This window comes from Oryx dammah, unplaced genomic scaffold, assembly GCF_014754425.2.
Source record: "Oryx dammah isolate SB20612 unplaced genomic scaffold, SCBI_Odam_1.1 HiC_scaffold_7, whole genome shotgun sequence".
NCBI lineage: Eukaryota > Metazoa > Chordata > Mammalia > Artiodactyla > Bovidae > Oryx > Oryx dammah.
The window spans coordinates 14703915-14721373 of NW_024070191.1; the positions used below are offsets into that span (position 1 = coordinate 14703915).

At 38.8% G+C, this 17459-nt stretch overlaps 1 protein-coding gene across 15 annotated transcripts in view; it reads right to left on the bottom strand.

The window, feature by feature from the left end:
- Window positions 1–2332: 2332 nt before the first annotated feature.
- SORBS2 (sorbin and SH3 domain containing 2) overlaps window positions 2333–17459 on the bottom strand; it is a 209612-nt gene continuing 194485 nt past the window's right edge. For 11 of the 15 annotated variants that reach the window (XM_040243080.1, XM_040243083.1, XM_040243082.1 and 8 more), the window contains 3 exons: window positions 10936–10985; window positions 6841–6947; window positions 2333–4474 (listed from right to left, as the gene is read on the bottom strand). In XM_040243080.1, coding sequence (XP_040099014.1) covers window positions 4413–4474; window positions 6841–6947; window positions 10936–10985 — 219 coding nt within the window. In that variant the 3' untranslated portion in view covers window positions 2333–4412. Of the gene's footprint in view, window positions 4475–6840; window positions 6948–10935; window positions 10986–17139; window positions 17248–17459 lie in introns of all 15 variants that reach the window. The other 4 variants (XM_040243075.1, XM_040243077.1, XM_040243076.1 and 1 more) reach the window with 1 other exon arrangement.

Below are 17459 nucleotides of genomic sequence, written 5' to 3' on the forward strand. Positions count from 1 at the left end.
TCAATGGACATGAGTTTGAGTGGACTCCGGGATTTGGTGATAGACAGGGAGGCCTGGCGTGCTGTGGTTCATGGGATTGCAAAGCATCAGACACAACTGAGCAACTGAACTGAACTTACATTACAGAGAGAAAACTAATTTCTACCAATTTTGAATTGATGAAATCCAAATATAACAGGATAACGTTTCTTTAATATAGACCTACCAGTGAACAGAAAGGGATTGTTTTTCTGGGGAGAAATGTTTGAGTTAATTGGGGCTCAAAGTCAGTGCTCCTTATCATCAGATTAATTGCCCATGTTCATCTGTACAAACCATTCTTAACTTGCAGACCAAATAAACACAGGCAGCAGGCTGAATTTGGTCCACAGGCAATAGTTTACAGTTTCTTATTGTAGACTCTCTACAACTAAGGCCAGTCTCTGCTTGTGCTCTAACCCAATCATCCATGATGAGTAAATAATTTGAAATCATAATTGCTACATAAACAACAATTGGAGGGCTACAGTCTGGAAAGGAAGGTGAAATAATTCAATCTGTAAATAGGCTTTTGGAAGCTGATAAAGTGCTTATTCTATCTGATCCATTTGTGGCTGAAATCAGGAAAACAGTAGGAAGAAACGATCAGGCAACACAAACTGACCACCTACACACAGAGATCAAGCCGTGGATCATCATGGCAACAGACAGTTACCCTATCAGGTTCTTTCTGCTTCTTATCAAATAAGCAGTGGACATGCATATGTGTATTCATTCCAACCCCCTCCGTGCAAAGGAGGGATTAAAATTTGGCACAGAAAATGTCACAGGGTCCCTTCCTGCTGCCCCTCCCCTGACCCGGCTGGCTGGTTGGTACACGGGTGTGAGTCTGCAGCCCACTGAGGCCGACGAGTAGAGACAGTGCTCTACGGGGCTTATTGTGTTGGTTTCACAACAAAATGGATCCTATTCTACCTACCAAGGCAACCATTAATGGTGTAATTTCATTGGTGATCGTGCATTGACATAAAATCAAGCAAAATAGGTCACTAAGCATCAATTTTGGAGCAAAAAAGAAAAAAAATTCAGCATTCAATGCAGGGTTCTGGCATCCATAGTGAGGAAGCACGGCAGGAGGGCTGAACGCTGGTTATGGCTAGTGTGGATCTTACAGCAGTGCTGGGATGGCTGAGTCAGAAGTCTGGGCAAAATGCAAAGCTGTTTAGGAATTCTTTGTACTATGTTCATTCATTTTTTTTTTTTTCCACCTGTGTCATGTGGCATACAGGATCCCCGACCAGGGATCAAACCCATGCCTCCTGCACTGAGCGCACGGATATCTATCACTGGTTAAGAATCACTGGACCACCAGGGAAGTCCCTGTTTAGGCATTCTTGAGCTTGGGCTTTGACAGAGTTGCTGCTGCATCTCAACAGATTCTGCAGAGGAGCACAGATGATAAAATTCTCCAGTGAGACAAGGAAGTCCAGATCTTGATGCACGTGGTTTATAAAATCCCAGATTTATATATTTAGAGTGCTAATCATTTGGCAGATTCTCTTGCAGAAAGTTCACCAACAGCATCCTGCATTTGATCAGATTCACCTGGTTAAATTACCCATAAATGTTCTCATAAAACCAGGGACTAGAAGAATAACACAGGGCATATTCTTCCTACAATGGGAACATACATTTGTGGAAAGCTAATACATGGTGGAAAGTACCCAGTGGAACAGAGGGGATCAGGGTGGGTGTTCGGGTGAAGCTACATAACTAAATTGCCAACAGAGGAATGTTCGTGTTTCTGAGTATGTGAGTGATAGATATGGAAGAGGGCTGAAGCACACAGAGCCAGAAAGGACTCCAGTTTATTAGAAAGGATCCAAGTGGGAGAGCTAGCTGCTTACTATCTGTTGAGATAAAGGAATGACACCCAATGGCAACACATAATTTGAGATTCATTGAGTGCTTGTAAATATTAACAGTTTGCCATGCCAATGGTGATAAAGCTTTTTGGGGCAAGGATGTTGAATTGAAGATTGTTGAATTTGAAAAGAGCTTACAACTTCTTATAATTAACTTCTCCTTAGAAAAATAGCTATTTTTGAGGCAGAAATATTTTTAAATGTTTTGTTTTAGCTGAAGAACAATCTTTAGCCAAAGCGTATTTAGCAAAGGAGCTTTGGTGATAGTTTTAAAAAATATTTCTTATCTGAGCTGATCCAAATGCATCTTTTCTCCATTTGTGTGTCAAGAGAACACAGAGCAAATGCATGTTATCTGAGTTTATCTAACAGGTTGGAATAAAATACACAATTCATGTAAGGATAAATGTCAAGAAGAAAAGCTGAAGTATATGTTCAAGCAAAATTTATTAGATGTCTATTCAAGAAAAACACAATGACCTTTGCTTGTAAGAATTTGAAGTCAATTACCTAAAAGCTTGGTATGAATATTTTTCCTTTTAAAATCAGATACAGAGAGTAGAAACATTAATTTTTCTTAAGTATGACAGGCAACAGATATTGAAGTCTTCTCTCATAAATGGCATCAAAGGTAATTATTCATTTATCAGCAAAGCCGCATGCAGTTGACCTAATTTCAAACCCAAAGCCTTTAAAATATAAAGCTGGCTGTGAACTTGACAATAATCAAGGTAGGCTACTCAAAGATGTTTCTTTACCTTCTTCCTAGTGAAATTCCTCTATAATCAGTATTTATATACATTTTAGTTTGGCTGCTAAAATCTTATATTCATAAACTTTTGCATAAGTGCTATCTTACAGAATCACACTGTCGAGTCATAAAAATGATTTGTGGGAGATGTAAAGGATGCTTTGTTGGAGGTGTTTTAGTTTAGTTTAAATGAAGGATAAAGACCAAATTAGGAAATTCCCCTGTCTTCTCAACAACTAAATAGTCTGTACGAAAAAAAGAGCAAATGTATGTACAAAATTCTAGAGTCTACGTACATTGTGAAAAGATCAATCACTGTCCACAGAAGAAATGCTGTAAAAAGTTTTATCTATAAGGTGCTAAAGATCCAAATATGAATAGTTCTTATGCAAAGTCATAAGAAATACAAAGCTAGTTCTCGGGGTATGCGTAATTCAGGCACTGTTAACCACATTAAATCTTTCAGGTCCCAATATCATCTCATAGGTTTCTACTTCAGGGCAGCAAATATAACCTGAATGATTTAACATTGTCTCTAAAAAGTGCCTAATGTATTCCGAGGAAATAGTTTACACACACCAGGAAAATCAGGCTCAACATATTCCTGCCCTCAAATGTAGCCAGGATTCTGAGTTCCAGAGAACAAAAATAATTATCATAGTAAAAATAATTGTATTGATCATAATCCTTACTAAAACCAGCCTTAATACTTGTGATGCTTCCAAAGTACTCTATTTCTATAAAATAATGTGTGAGATTCTTCTACATTTCCATAAAACGTACAACATAGCATATGGATTGTCTGTTCTCATACAATCTCAGATGTGTATGTGTACACACAGTGAAATCTTACCTATGAATATTGCTTACACATACTTTCAAGTGTCTATGTTAGAATAATTCATTGCCCCTGTCACTAACACTGCTTTTATTTAACTTTTATCAGATAAATAAAACACTAAGAGCTCATTGTTCATTATGCTGATTATTACATTTTAATATAAAATAGCAATGCAACTTTACAACACAATAGTTATTTTTTTTGTAGTCTAACTAAACCTCTTATATTCTCATGATTATTACCAAAGGCTCTTATTCACTTATTGTTTGCACTTCTAAAAAGTACAAGAAGAAAACCTGCAGGAAAATACTCCTACTGGAAACTCACATTCAATTCAACAAAGTCACACTCATTCGAATTAACTTTCCTACTCTTACTTTAGATTTTGTAATCACTGTGCATATTACAACAGATAAGTGCAGGCAAACAATAGTTGAAGTACAGTTGTCATATCGTGTAAACCAGGACACTAGGCAAACTCGTGAAAGGAAAATATACTGCCAAGCTAAGAAGGTGAAAATGCGAACCACAGCAAGTAGTAAGAAACAATCTTCTGGTTGCCTGAAGGGAGAACAGCTTTCAAAGTGGACAGGGGAGCCTCCTTGAGACACTTATTTTTTCGCCTCAACTGCTCAACCCTTATTAAGCATAGGGTTTTCTTTCTAATGCCACACATCCACTTTTCCAAGTTGAGAGCAGAAAGCAGGAATATGCACGTTCACACGGAGGTGAATCCACCCATCTCCCCAAGGCATGGCGGTTCCGTTGCTGGTGGTTTGGTGGCAGGTGGAGATGGTGACGGTGGGTGACTTCTGTTGGAAATGGAAGGCATTACAGCAGGAGGCCTGCGGGATCTCTCAGGCAAGGTTATGCAGATGTGCGGCTGAAATGCGGCATAAATAACCAGGAGAGTGATTCACAGCCTCTTGACATAGTTTCCGGGAAAAGTACCAAAGAATTTGGTTCTTCTAGAGGTTCCTGAAAATAGAAATGATAAATGAATTGGGGGGGGGCGGCAGGTAACAACCGTGAGATATCAGTTCATCAGTTCAAGTGGGCTTGAAACTCACTAAGAGAGCAAGCCCTCAGAGTTTGGAAAAGAAGAGAGACTCATTGAAGGGATGGGACGACAGAGGTGGCAGTCTAATCTCTACTGCCTGATGCCTTCATCACTTCTTAAGCTTAAAGGCTGCACTCCCATCAGTTCAGTTGCTCAGTCATGTCTGACTCTGCGATCCCACGGACTGCAGCACGCCGGGCTTCCCTGTCCATCACCAGCTCCTGGAGAGCTTGCTCAAACTCATGTCCATCAAGTTGGTGATGCCATCCAACCGCTCCCATCACACCAGGCTAAAGAGAAAAGCTCAGCCTCTTGGTCTGAGGGGAGAGACAATCTCGCCGAGGAGGTGGGTTTTTAAGAACAAGGATACTTGAGTATCATGGGGCTCCATCACTGAGGCTGCTAGGCAGGAGTGAGGAGCGGAGGAGGAGATGCATGTGGGTACAATCTTCTCAATAAAGACGGGGCTGGCCGTGGGATAGGATGGACTGGAAAAGGCCCACACCAAGGCTTGAATCTGTGAGCAGGACGTCTGTCACGGCTCCTTAGCACAGTGTAACACGAAAGCTTTATCAGGGATGCCATCACCACCCAGGTTTGTTATTTCATAGAAGATCATGCTGACTGCCACAGCATTCATTTACAAATAGCCCTGCCAGGGTCCTTCATAAAATGTAGAAAATTTGAACAACTTACCAAATCACTAAAGAAAAAAAGGGAGACCACCGTTAGCGGGCGAGGGTTCTATCATTGGGGAAGTTTCTAATATGAGGAGTAAAACCAAATGCATAAAGGACCATCATGATGATGGCCTTTGGATTCAAATACCGTAATTCCTTTGAAGCTTTTTGGAAGAGCAAATGTACCAAATTCTTCCTTAGGTTTTCCAGCTCACGCAGAGTGAACACAGTCTCTCTACTTCCCTTTCTCATTTACCCTCTAGAGCTTACTGTCTTGGTTTGATGACTGATCTTCTTTATCCCTGTGCAGGTAAGCCATTTTACTCTTCTTCTCAGTGGGGAATTAATATAAACAGAGGCAGAGGCTTGTGGTTGCTAATGTGGACTTTGTTCCTTTATTTTGCCACAGCTGGCCTGTCTACAGAAAGCCTTCATACCTCTACCAGCTGTCTCCTTCATCTTCCTACATCTGTTTCCTTTTTATCTCTTTCCTCTGTGACTTAGTGTATGATATTCTTGTCTACAAAAATTTTCTCAGAAAACCTCTAGTTTTCTTTCAAGATGGTAAGAATGGGGCTGTTTTGTATGTGTTAAGAATGGAACCTCTCTCTACTTGGACCACATATTGAAGCTAAGGTGGGTCAGTGGATTCTTAAGAAAAGCTATGACAAACCCAGATAATGTGTTCAAAAGGAGAGACCTCACTTTGCCAACAAAGGTTCCTCTAGTCAAAGTTAAGGTTTTTCCAGTAGATGTGAGAGTTGGACCATAAAGAAGGCTGAGTGCCTAAGAATCGATGCTTTTGAACTGTGATGCTAGAGAAGTCTCCTGAGAATCCCTTGGACAACAAGAAGATCAAACCAGTCAGTCCTAAAGGAAATCAACACTGAGTCTTCATCGGAAAGACTGATGCTGAAGCTGAAGCTCTAATACTTTGGCCACCTGATGCGAAGAGCCGACTCATTGGAAAAGACCCTGATGCTGGGAAAGATTGAGGGCAGGAGGAGAAGGGGGCAACAGAGGATGAGATGGTTGGATGGCATCACCGACTCAATAACATGAGTTTGAGCAAGCTCTGGGAGATACTGAAGGACAGGGAAAGCTGGCGTGCTATAGTCCACGGGGTCGCAAAGAGTGGGACACAACTGAGTGACTGAACAACAACAAAGGGCACCTCCAGCAGACCTAGTCAAGCATGAGTTGTTCATTTCATCTGTTTTCTCTGATGTTTTTCATCTGATGAGATCCTCACTGCTGATGACCAGCATTCTGTGCTGAACAGAATATTCGTGTTTCTCATCTAGGGGACAGCTCATTGTTATTCTAAGATCTCAGTCGTTACTGGTTGGTGCTATTTAGAGAAATTTTCTTCTTTCAGTTGACTTGGAAATAAAACCAGCAGGAAACCACATATATCTGAAGCAGTAATACTAAACTCTATTCAAAATGCAGTTGCCCTAGGATTACATAATGCATACGGATGTGTGAAAGATAAAGGCATTATGAAATCAAAGAAAGCTTGACTGTCACATCCAACCATGCATGGGAGCAAACATAAGCAAATTATAAAATGACCAAATGCCTGAAAGGAAATGTACACATACCCACAAACCATCCATCATCACATTTTTCCATCACATCAATGACATCACTTTCTCTGAGCTCCAGCTCATCTTCATTCCTAGGAGTATAGTTATACAGAGCCTGAAACCTTAAACAAGACAAATGCATGTGTTAAAAAAAATTTTGCACTTCTATGAAACTACTGAAAGAATATAATATTTATTTTACTTTGAACCTATCCTTAACATATTAATTAGGTAGTATAAGTCTTTGGTAAGGTTGTAAAGTGACTAGAGGTAGTTAAGCTTTCATAAGAATTAGACCACTCTAACAGCATTTCAGAACTCACAATGAGGAAAATTTATGGAAGATTCTAATATTCATGAGTTGTATTAAAACATTTTAACATTTATAAATTCGACCTGCACTTCAATTGTATAGTCACAGATAGCTATCATTTGGACATTAAATAATAATACAGAATATAAGAGAATTGGTATGTGTCCTTTTCAGCTATGCAACGTGAAGTCGCTCAGTCGTGTCCAACTCTTTGCGACCCCATGGACTGTAGCCTACCAGGCTCCTCTGTCCATGGGATTTTCCAGGCAATAGTACTGGAGTGGATTGCCATTTCCTTCTCCAAGGAATCTTCCCAACCCAGAGATCGAACCCGAGTCTCCCACATTGTAGACAGACACTTTACCGTCTGCAATCTCAGCCAAAAGGCCGAGAAAAACAAGAAGGAATTACAGTTTTAACTAGCCATAATCAGAAGCAAGGAACTGCAACTTGCAAGTGGAATTTTCAAATGATTCTAAATTGAGATGTACAAAATGTCTCAGATAAAGCTTTTATATTGCTGTGTGGAAATTACTATAAAAGAGAAGTTTATTTTTTTTTACTGGGAGGAAGTCTTTAAAATAGTTTAATTTCATAGTTTGCATCCGTGTAAGTGGTGATCTCAAGCAGTAGAGTTAGAGACATAAATTCATTTTTAAAAGGTCCTGGAAAAATTGTGCTTAATGTAAAAACTCTCTCTTGAAATAATTGCATGTAAAAGTATTACTGATAGAATGCTGCCACTTTTCTTTCTTTCTTTGAATTCTTTGAAAGCATATATTTTGGTGGCATCAGTCAGTAATAAACCCAGAGAATTTGGGGTAATAAAATAGCAGGCATATTAATATGGACTGGCATTTTGGAAGGACACTGATTCTAGCAGTTTAGAGGGTCAGGAAGCATTTGATATGCAGTTAACATGAAAATGTCATATTACTACTAAAATATTACCAGTATTGTGAGGGGGATTTTTTTTTTTAAGTTAATGAATTTGTTTCTGCTGTTCTTCTTAACAGTTAATGTAATTTTGCCAAAGTAGGAAATAAGAACCACATTTCAGGGCACTTTGGATTTTTTCAAGCCAACTTTAAAAGGTTGGTAATATTGGATATTGCTCAGGAACAAGAATGATTTGTTTTGATTATGTCATTCAGTCAAGAGAATCATGCTTTGGTAGAATAAAACTATTCCCTCACCTGAACTCAAATGTCATGTGACAAATCAGAGACAGGCTGCACTGGCTTCTCTACACTTTTCAGATTGCGGGAGGAGGGAGTCTGGGTAGAGCTGGACTGGAGGAAGGTGTACTGGGGAAAGACTGATAAGATGTGTCTAACAGCCTCACCTAGAAAACATTATCTTCTCTGGCCTGAGAGCAAAGCCTGGAATTCCAATGTTAGAGATTTCTTCCCCTGTTAACATTGTTTTCTCTGGGTAAACCTTTTTAGCCACTTGGGGTTTTGAGGTCTTCTACGGAGAAAGGATTCTGGTTGTGGGGAAGGACTAAGAAAGATAGCCTAAATCCTAGAGCGGTGGCAAAATAGACAGGGAGGTCTTGAGTACCAACATTCCTTAATTTGGATGTTTGCATGGGGCCAGCCCTGGTTGGAGGAGTCAGATTATTTTGTTGTTTGATTTGAAGATGCTCAGGTGGAGGAATGGTATCTTTTGTCCATCCCTGGGGGAAGTTAGTTTCACCACCGTTCCTTTTCTGGTCTCACATTTGAGGGAGATAGGCATTCCTGGGCTGCTAAGTCTATGGATATACACTGCATCTCTCACTTTGGGAAATACCGGATCTCTTCAGGCTTCAGCCTTGACCCAGGCCCATCTCCAACCACTCCCAGAAATAGGCCTATTTAAGGCCATAAATCCCAGCTGCTTGAAGAATCTCAAGGTCCCAAGAGCGAAAAAAAAAAAGGAATTGGCACGAACTCCTACTTCTCTTTAACATGATGAAAACCAGTGTGCTTGTCAAAGTTTACTTACCATTCTGGTTTAATTAGACCACCAAAAAAAAAAAAAAGGAAGTTTCATGGAAACATAAACAAACCTTTCAGAAATCCTCCTGCCTCTGTTGGCTTTCAAAATCAGTGTTGCACAACAGGAAATGCAGTCGAATTACAATAAAAAAAAATGCTGTTTTGAAGGATGTATTGGTGAGATGAATGATGGTGGTGGGGTCAGGATGCCTCAGAAAGAAATTTGTCTTTAAAACAGGAAATGCTCGGCCAATCATGAAACTCTGTCTATAACTTGCAGCTTTTTCTGTAACATATTTTACCATACTTCTGAATTGGAGTGACACGATAACATTTTGTTCCTATTTTCAATCAAAACCTATTTCTTAAATGAAAGAGATTAAGTGATACCCTGCAGTCCATGGGGTCACAAACAGTCGGACGTGAGTGAGCGACTGAACAACAACAAGCTATACTTGGCATTGTAACCAAATAGAAACTTAATAAAGAATTTTTCTAATGTTCAAAGCAGGGCATTGAAAATGTGCCTTCTCCTGCCTGTGAGCTCATAAACACATGTGAGTATTAACTCCATATGACATGAAACAGAGTAACATCACCTATATCCTAATTCATAAATTGATTAAATGCTGCTAATATAATACATTGATGATGCAGTGCGGGAAACCTAATCAGTCTTGGATTTATTCTCTATGATTCATCTCATAGTCAGTTGTGTAAAAAAGAACACAAAGTCAACCTTTAGACTTAAGGGTTGTACTTAAACTTTTTTTTCCCCAACTAAATGAAAATTTAAATGATTTGTTCCTCCAAACCTTTTCTTTTCATTAACAAAAATTTCTTTCTAGCTGTACCCAGTGAGAGCTAGTTTGGTGTTAGAGATGGTTTCTGAGGCCTGTGCTTTTAGCTAAGCACCAGGTATGAGAGCAGTGAGGAGGGACTAATGGCTGGGAGATCGCCAGGCCCTGCTGGATTGCTCTGCTCCAGCCTGGCGTGCGGAAGTCCATGGAGTCGCAGAGTCGCACTGAGCGACAGAACTGAACTGAACTGAGGGGAGTGGAACTTGGCCAGCCAGCAGGGGGCGCACTATGTGTCCTCAGCTCAGCCCGACAAGGTTTAGCCATGTAACTTCGCCTTCCCGGGGGCTCGCTCCTGACTCAGCCAACAGGAAGTGGATAACCTCTGAATGTCTCCCTTGGGCAAAATGGAACAGAAAGACAACCTTAAAGACAGTCTGTGACACCTTCAGGGTTGGTTTGACTTAGTATCAGGAGGTGGGGATTTGAAAGAAAGTGTGAAAGGCATTTATTTTCCTGGTCCTCTGCGTAAACATCACATAACTGAATAACAATGCATGTTTTAAGACTGACATTTCCAACATTCTGGAACTTCGGAATTATGTCACTAACTTATCACTGTAGGTCTACTTCGACATTCTCTTGCTTTTCAAATATGTATAAAAACAATGTTAGAACATTTTCAATGTCTTTAAGGCTGCAGTTACTAGAATCTACATGCTGAGTAGAACAGGGAGAGAGACAGATTCATAAATCTTAGGAATGACTACAGCATTGGAAGGTTTTTTGCAAATCAATCTTTGCAAAATCATGGATTTTTTTCAAAAGTAGCTTCTGTTCTCTGTTGTGAAAGATAGAAGTTATTGCAATTACTCTTAATCTGGGAGGTCTTATCTCGTGTTAGTTACTCTGGTCTCTTTCATGTGCAAAGTTGTATCATCCTTGCTCATGGTACGTCAGTGGTCCATTTTGTGGGTCAAGGTTAGTCTCAAATTTATAAGATAAGAAGAATACTTACGGTTCCCCCCCACCTTGAATGTTTTCATGAGTAAACACAGGACGCTGTGGCTGAAATGAAATGATTTTCAATGTAATCAATGCTTAAACTGGTACTAATTAAAAGATAATTTGGATAATGGCATGGCACTTTTCTTGACATTTAATATTTCCTGTTGTAAAAAACCAAGAGGAAGAAAAGAAAAACCAAATAAAGGGTTTCTACAGGATTCATAATTAAAATATTTTGAAGGATGCTTTAAATTAAGTTGAAATAACCAAAGTTCAAATGTTTGAAACATATCTGCAATCTCGTCTGCTCAAGCTTTAAGGAAGACTCAGTCCCATTGATTTTTCAAAGGCCAGGAACAATGGCAAGAACATAAGACACCAAATAACTAGACTGGGGAGTTTGGACATCTTCATTCAACCTTATTCTTCAGCATTTTCTCAAACAAGCAAAAAATAAACCACATGTAGTCTTAACAGCAAAGTATCCACATTCATTCTAATATGCTTTTCCTTCACAGACAACATTTTCACATACAGTACAGAGGAACATGTCAAGAGGCAGACATGCCATGCTACATTTGAATTAACACTCTCTGTTCTCAATGTGGAGGAAACACATGCATTTTTAAAAACAGAAAACAGAGAGTTTTAAATTGCATGTAACAAACAATATCCAGGTAACACGTAACATTTTACCTGAGAAGAGAAATATTGGTAGAAATTCCCAGTGCACTGAACTCTCAAAAGAGTTTCCTTTCTTTTTAAACTAAGCATCAAGACCAGTATCTGTAATAGATACTTATAATATTGGAAATGACAAGCCTTTGAATCCCATATATCCACATAAATACTTCAATGAATGAAAGTTAACACGTTTCTTGAATATGTAAATTCAATGTCATTTATACCAACTGTCTAAATGTTACCTTTTAGAGGGGGAAAAAAGCATCACAGTTCATTCACAACACACTTCAAAACCATTCTCTTATAAATGATGGCTATGTGGTAAAAATGAGATAAATCAGAATCTGAATGACAAATTGCATGGCAATTATAAAAGTGATTCCTTATTGATGATTAGATTTTAGATCCATGACATTAGACTTCAGGGTCAGTTCCTGGATCCCGGAGTTATAAATGGATAACTGAGAGACTGGGAATTCCCCCTGCAAACTGTCCATCGAAACCCCACTGGTTCAAGAATGGAGGGTGACTCTGGGGTTTCTTTTAGTCTACAAGTCTATAACCTGCTCCCTTCCTGCATTCTTTATCCATTCCCTTCCCATCCAAGCTGTCTGTCTAGCATAGAAGACTAGGTGCTTGTTACTATACTACTAACTCGATGGACGTGAGTTTGAGTGAACTCTGGGGGTTGGTGATGGACAGGGAGGCCTGGTGTGCTGCGATTCATGGGGTTGTGAAGAGTCGGACACGCCTGAGCGACTGAACTGAATGTACTACTAAAACTTCAAGCTTTCAGTTAATTGGAACCTACTATTTACCAGCAATATTCTTAGAAATTTCACTCAACAGTCTATGCATGGAATATATAAGTGTAAGATTAAAGAGTGGATAAAAATTGTTGGACACATGTATGGCTTAAGAGTATAATACTTAGCCTGTACATAAATATAAAATAACTAACAATGTATTTATTATTAAAATTATAAAATATACTATTTAAAGATTAAGACTAAATCAATTTAAATAAATGAAGAGGTAAAGTTAAGTCATTCTTAAGCCTATATTTCTTCAAGTTTTTGTTCAATCATATATATATGATATATTACATATATATCTTATATAATTTTATGCAGAAATAAGATTTGTATTTATCAGTTGCTATTTATGTTTTATAATAATTTCCACTCTCCTTTTCTCAGTCTTCTTTTTCATTTTAAATCACTGCAGAATAATGTTCCCTCACATATGTATATATATCTTTTTTGATTGTCTTAGTCATCTCTTTTTTGCTTTTGAAATTAAGATTGATCTTGCCTTTTTCACTATCATAAATATCAAAGCTATAAACATTTTTATACAAAGAGATATTTTCTTCTTTTGAGCTATTCCTTAGAACACATTTCCAGGAGTAAGATTTCAGGCCAAAGATTATGCATTCAAGCCACATGGTATTGAAAATGCTGGTGTTAGTTTCTCAAAAATACTACATTTAAAAATGCAACTTAAGAACATCTAAAATGCCATATTTCAAATCTCATACCAAGATAGCTACTAATTCTCTCACACACAAAAAGTCATAGCGCCATTTACAGTGCATAACAAAGTTATAAGAAAATAGTATATGTTCTTGCTTTAAGAGAAAATGTTTTGTAAAATATATTTCATTGTGCTCTAAAAATGGCATGCCTATTTTCACGCTTTTAAACCATTCTGATATTTTTGAGTTGAGTAAAAGTTTCACTTCTACATCATGGCATCAGTGCTTAGTTAAACTGGTTGGTCTAATTTCATTGCTACCTCTGTTAAAATGTGAATACAACTTGAAAATCAGATTGTTAACATTAAAAAAATTTACTTATTACAACCCATATAGCACCTTTCCAGTGTTGTCATTATAGTTCTACTAGTTTAATTTCTTTAATTCAACTCATCTCCTAAATTATTTAAATGAACCATCTCTTTGCTAATTATGAAAGTCAGGCTTTTGCCAGAATCACGTGGCTACCTTAATTCTAGGGGCCTCTGTGTCTTAATAATTCGCGTTCCTGGGTGTGTCAGCCAGTAACATCCTTGTTTTTTAACCAATCTTTCCCAATACTTCCTTCATATCCTTTAAAGGACCCACCCCCACTTTTTTTTTTTTTTCCTGAATCACTAGTTTTCTATACTGTTCACATACTCAGGCCAGGATTTATCACAGCTTTTATTAGCAGAGAAGTTCTGTATCTATTATAATAGAGAGTTTTAGAACTTTTCTGAGGTTTCCTTTGATAGGACTCATCTCTATGTGAATGTGGATATCTGGGAACCAGTTTGGAGGAAAGATGACCAGTTACACCAACTGAAATAATTTATTTTAAAAGTATTTGGTCAACAGAGGAGTGAGCAGTATAGGTACTTGTGAGGGCATGCTTGTGTCTTTCTGGCGTTGGCAGTGACTAACTGTGTGACCTTGGATACGCACCTCAGTCTCCTTATTGCTGAAATCAAGGACTCAGACACAATGATGGTTTAGGTCATGTCCCCCTTAGGGAATCCATAAAGGAATCCCCATTTCCACAGATGTCTTTCCCTTGTTACCCATTCAGTTGTCAGAGAGCTGTGACAATGGACATTGGTTAATTTCCAAGTGTCTCCATCACATAAAAGCAATTAATTTTAAAACAATAATTAAACTTCATTTTTCAGGTCAGTAAACTAAAGCCCAAAGAAAATTTCTTAATACCACAAACAGGTAAGAAGAAGGAACTGCATTATAATTTTGACTATAGTCATCTTTAATCCAATATAGAGAGTCAAAATTATAATTCAGTTCCTTCTTCTTTAATCCAATATAGAGAGTCAAAATTATAATTCAGTTCCTTCTTCTTACCTGTTTGTGGTATTAAGAAATTTTCTTTGGGCTTTAGTTTACTGACCTGAAAAATGAAGTTTAATTATTGTTTTAAAATTAATTGCTTTTATGTGATGGAGACACTTGGAAATTAACCAACGTCAGTTGTCACAGCTCTCTGACAATTGAATGGGTAACAAAGGAAAGACATCTGTGGAAACGTGGATTCCTTTATGATGGAATAGATAGTGAGGGCTTATTAAAGTCACATCTTAATTTCTTCCTTTAGGCAAGTGTTTATGTTCTGTGCGGATACTCAGCTGAACTGTTGTGGGAGGCTGTCTTTTGCTTTCCCCCTCCTGATGTTGAAACTGGGCACAAAGCTTGAGGCAAAGACCTGTGTCTGCACTCTATTGCCACCTAATGGTGAGTAACGGCAGCAACATGTTAAAAAGTGTTAATGCCTTTGGACAGTTCTCGCCAAGTTCCTTCAGCCTGGAGTCACTTTGAAAGGCTATTTTAAAGACCACAGAGCGATGTGGAATAGATATTCATCTGTGTTTCTGACCTGTCTCAGATTTTAAATTCTGAGAAAGGATCGGTCTTTAGCCACCAGTATTTTTGGTCTGTGTTCATTTGTATTTTCACTATCTGCTCAGGCATTTCTATTACTTATAACTTCTTAGCGGTTTTGTGATAAATATAGAACCAGATACATTAGTGACATTCAAGGCTTCCCTGGTGGCTCAGTAGGTGAAGAGTCCGCCTGCAAAGCAGGAGACCTGGGTTTGATCCCTGGGTCAGAAGATCCCCTGGAGAAGGAAACTGCAACCCACTCCAGTATTCTTGCCTGGAGAATTCCATGGACAGAGGAGCCTGGTGGGCTACAGTCCATGGGGTCACAAAGAGTTGGACACGACTAAGTGACTTTCAGTTCACAATGAGTCTTAACAGCACAATAAAAATTAGAAAATTCAATGAAACATGATATTTTTGTAGAATCCTAAATATTAGCTTTTTCCTTGACAGTGTAGCAATCTATTTTTTCTCTCCTAGTGTAGCCATTTTTTAGTGATGTCAAAAGCAGATACAAGAGAGACAGGTTTTAAACACATGCTAATTTCAAAGCCAGAACCAACCACAAACCACTGCTCATAAGAAAGCTGGTTTGAAATATCCTAGAATCTCTGGTATCAGTAAAATATATACTTTTCTAGTTCAGATAATAAGTCTGTCCTAAAATTAGATAATTCTTACATAAATATTGACCATTACTTTAAATACTAAAGTGGAAAAAATCTTGGAAAGAGCTATAAGCAGTTCTAGAGTTCTTCCCCCTCCCCGCCCCCCCCACCCCCTGCCGCCTAGAAAATGTTAGGTGTGGTACTTTCCAAGCAGAATTAAAAAAAAAGAAATTCTCTTAATAACAGTACCATGTTTATAGATATATTTTTCTTTCTTACATTATACAGTTGTTTTAATATTTAAATTATTTTTAAATTACAAAAATACAACTTTTCATAAATCTAAAGAATATAGAATATTTGTGTTTCATACAACCATGTATAATAGAACATATAAGCACATAATGTAAGAATCTGGCAAAGAAAAAACTTAAGGTGACCCAAAGCATACCATCTCACTGACCCAAGGAGGTTTATGGATGGGCCATATTAATTTTGGAAAATGCTTTCTTTTTGTTTTGGCTCTGGAAAGCCCTTCCATGAGACTTTTTTCCTAGTCAACATTCCTCATTCTCTATGGCAACAACAAATCTCTGCCTCAGAAGCAAAATCAGGTCTTATTATGCAAAGCAAAAAGCACAAAAATGGCCTAAACACAGAGAAGTATCTACATTTCTAAAAAACAGAAAAGGAAATCTTTGCCATCAAGCCCTTAAAAGCCCGCAGAACCACAACTTCATCGTGTGATGAAACATGTGAGACTGAACCAGCATCCATTAAAATAGAAACGGGAAAGGACTGACATGCAGAGATGAAAATTCTCAAACTCCTCCACTGTCATTTTCAGAACTGATGGCACCAGTTAGAATCAATTTATTTTCAAGGGCTGTTGATGCTACAGAACTAAGTAGTCAAAGGGAATGTAATCTGACCTTTAAGTTCATTAAAAGCTCTCAAGAGACTGGGAGACCCTGGAACCCAGAGAAGTAGCATTGGCTTGAAAGGGTCGTGGAGCGAATGCAGCACATGCCAGCAGAGCAAGAAGATATTTTACAACAAGGATCATGGATTAAAGGAAATCCAAATAAACTGAACAACCCAGAACCAAACATGCCCTGAAGGGTGTAAGTTCAGCATATGATTGGCAGCAGCTTTATTCTTTGCACTAAAAATAGCGATGGGAGAGTGGTGATTTACACTAGATGGGCGGATAGAAGACAACATGTGCCATGCCCTTTTGTGTACCGAGGAGAATTGGGACATGGCTTTTTGGCTTTTGGAAGGCTTGCACACACGCATAAAAGAGAAGCACACTGCTCACAGACGCAGGATAGGATTTCCGTGTTGATCTGACTTCGTAACTTTTCATCATCAATAGATCATCTCCTTTCAAGGGTACGTCCAGTCCTACTTCGCTGGCAAAGTATGGCAATGACAATTAAGGAAGAGCCAGCCTGCCGAGGGCGGAGGGGTGGCTAGGAGCCTGGCTCAAGGCGGGGCATTCTGACCCTACCCTGTGGGAACCGCCGAGCCCTCTGACAGGGGAGCCGGGGGTCCTCCTGGACATCACTGGGCTACGCGGAGGCTTACCCAGGACAAATACCTCGCTTTTAAAATCAGCCTGGAAAAGCCATAAGAAATTGATTAGTTCTCGTCTTCATTATCCAGCCTTCAGAGGAGCTTTCTGGTTTCTTTTTTGTCCCCCCCATGCACACACAGCATGCCAAACTCCTGAATAACAGAGCCGGAAGGTTAACGGTCCGCAGACAGCTCGCCTGGTGGCCCAGAGTTTTCACTACACAAGCATCAGTTGCTGCTTTAATAAGGAACTCA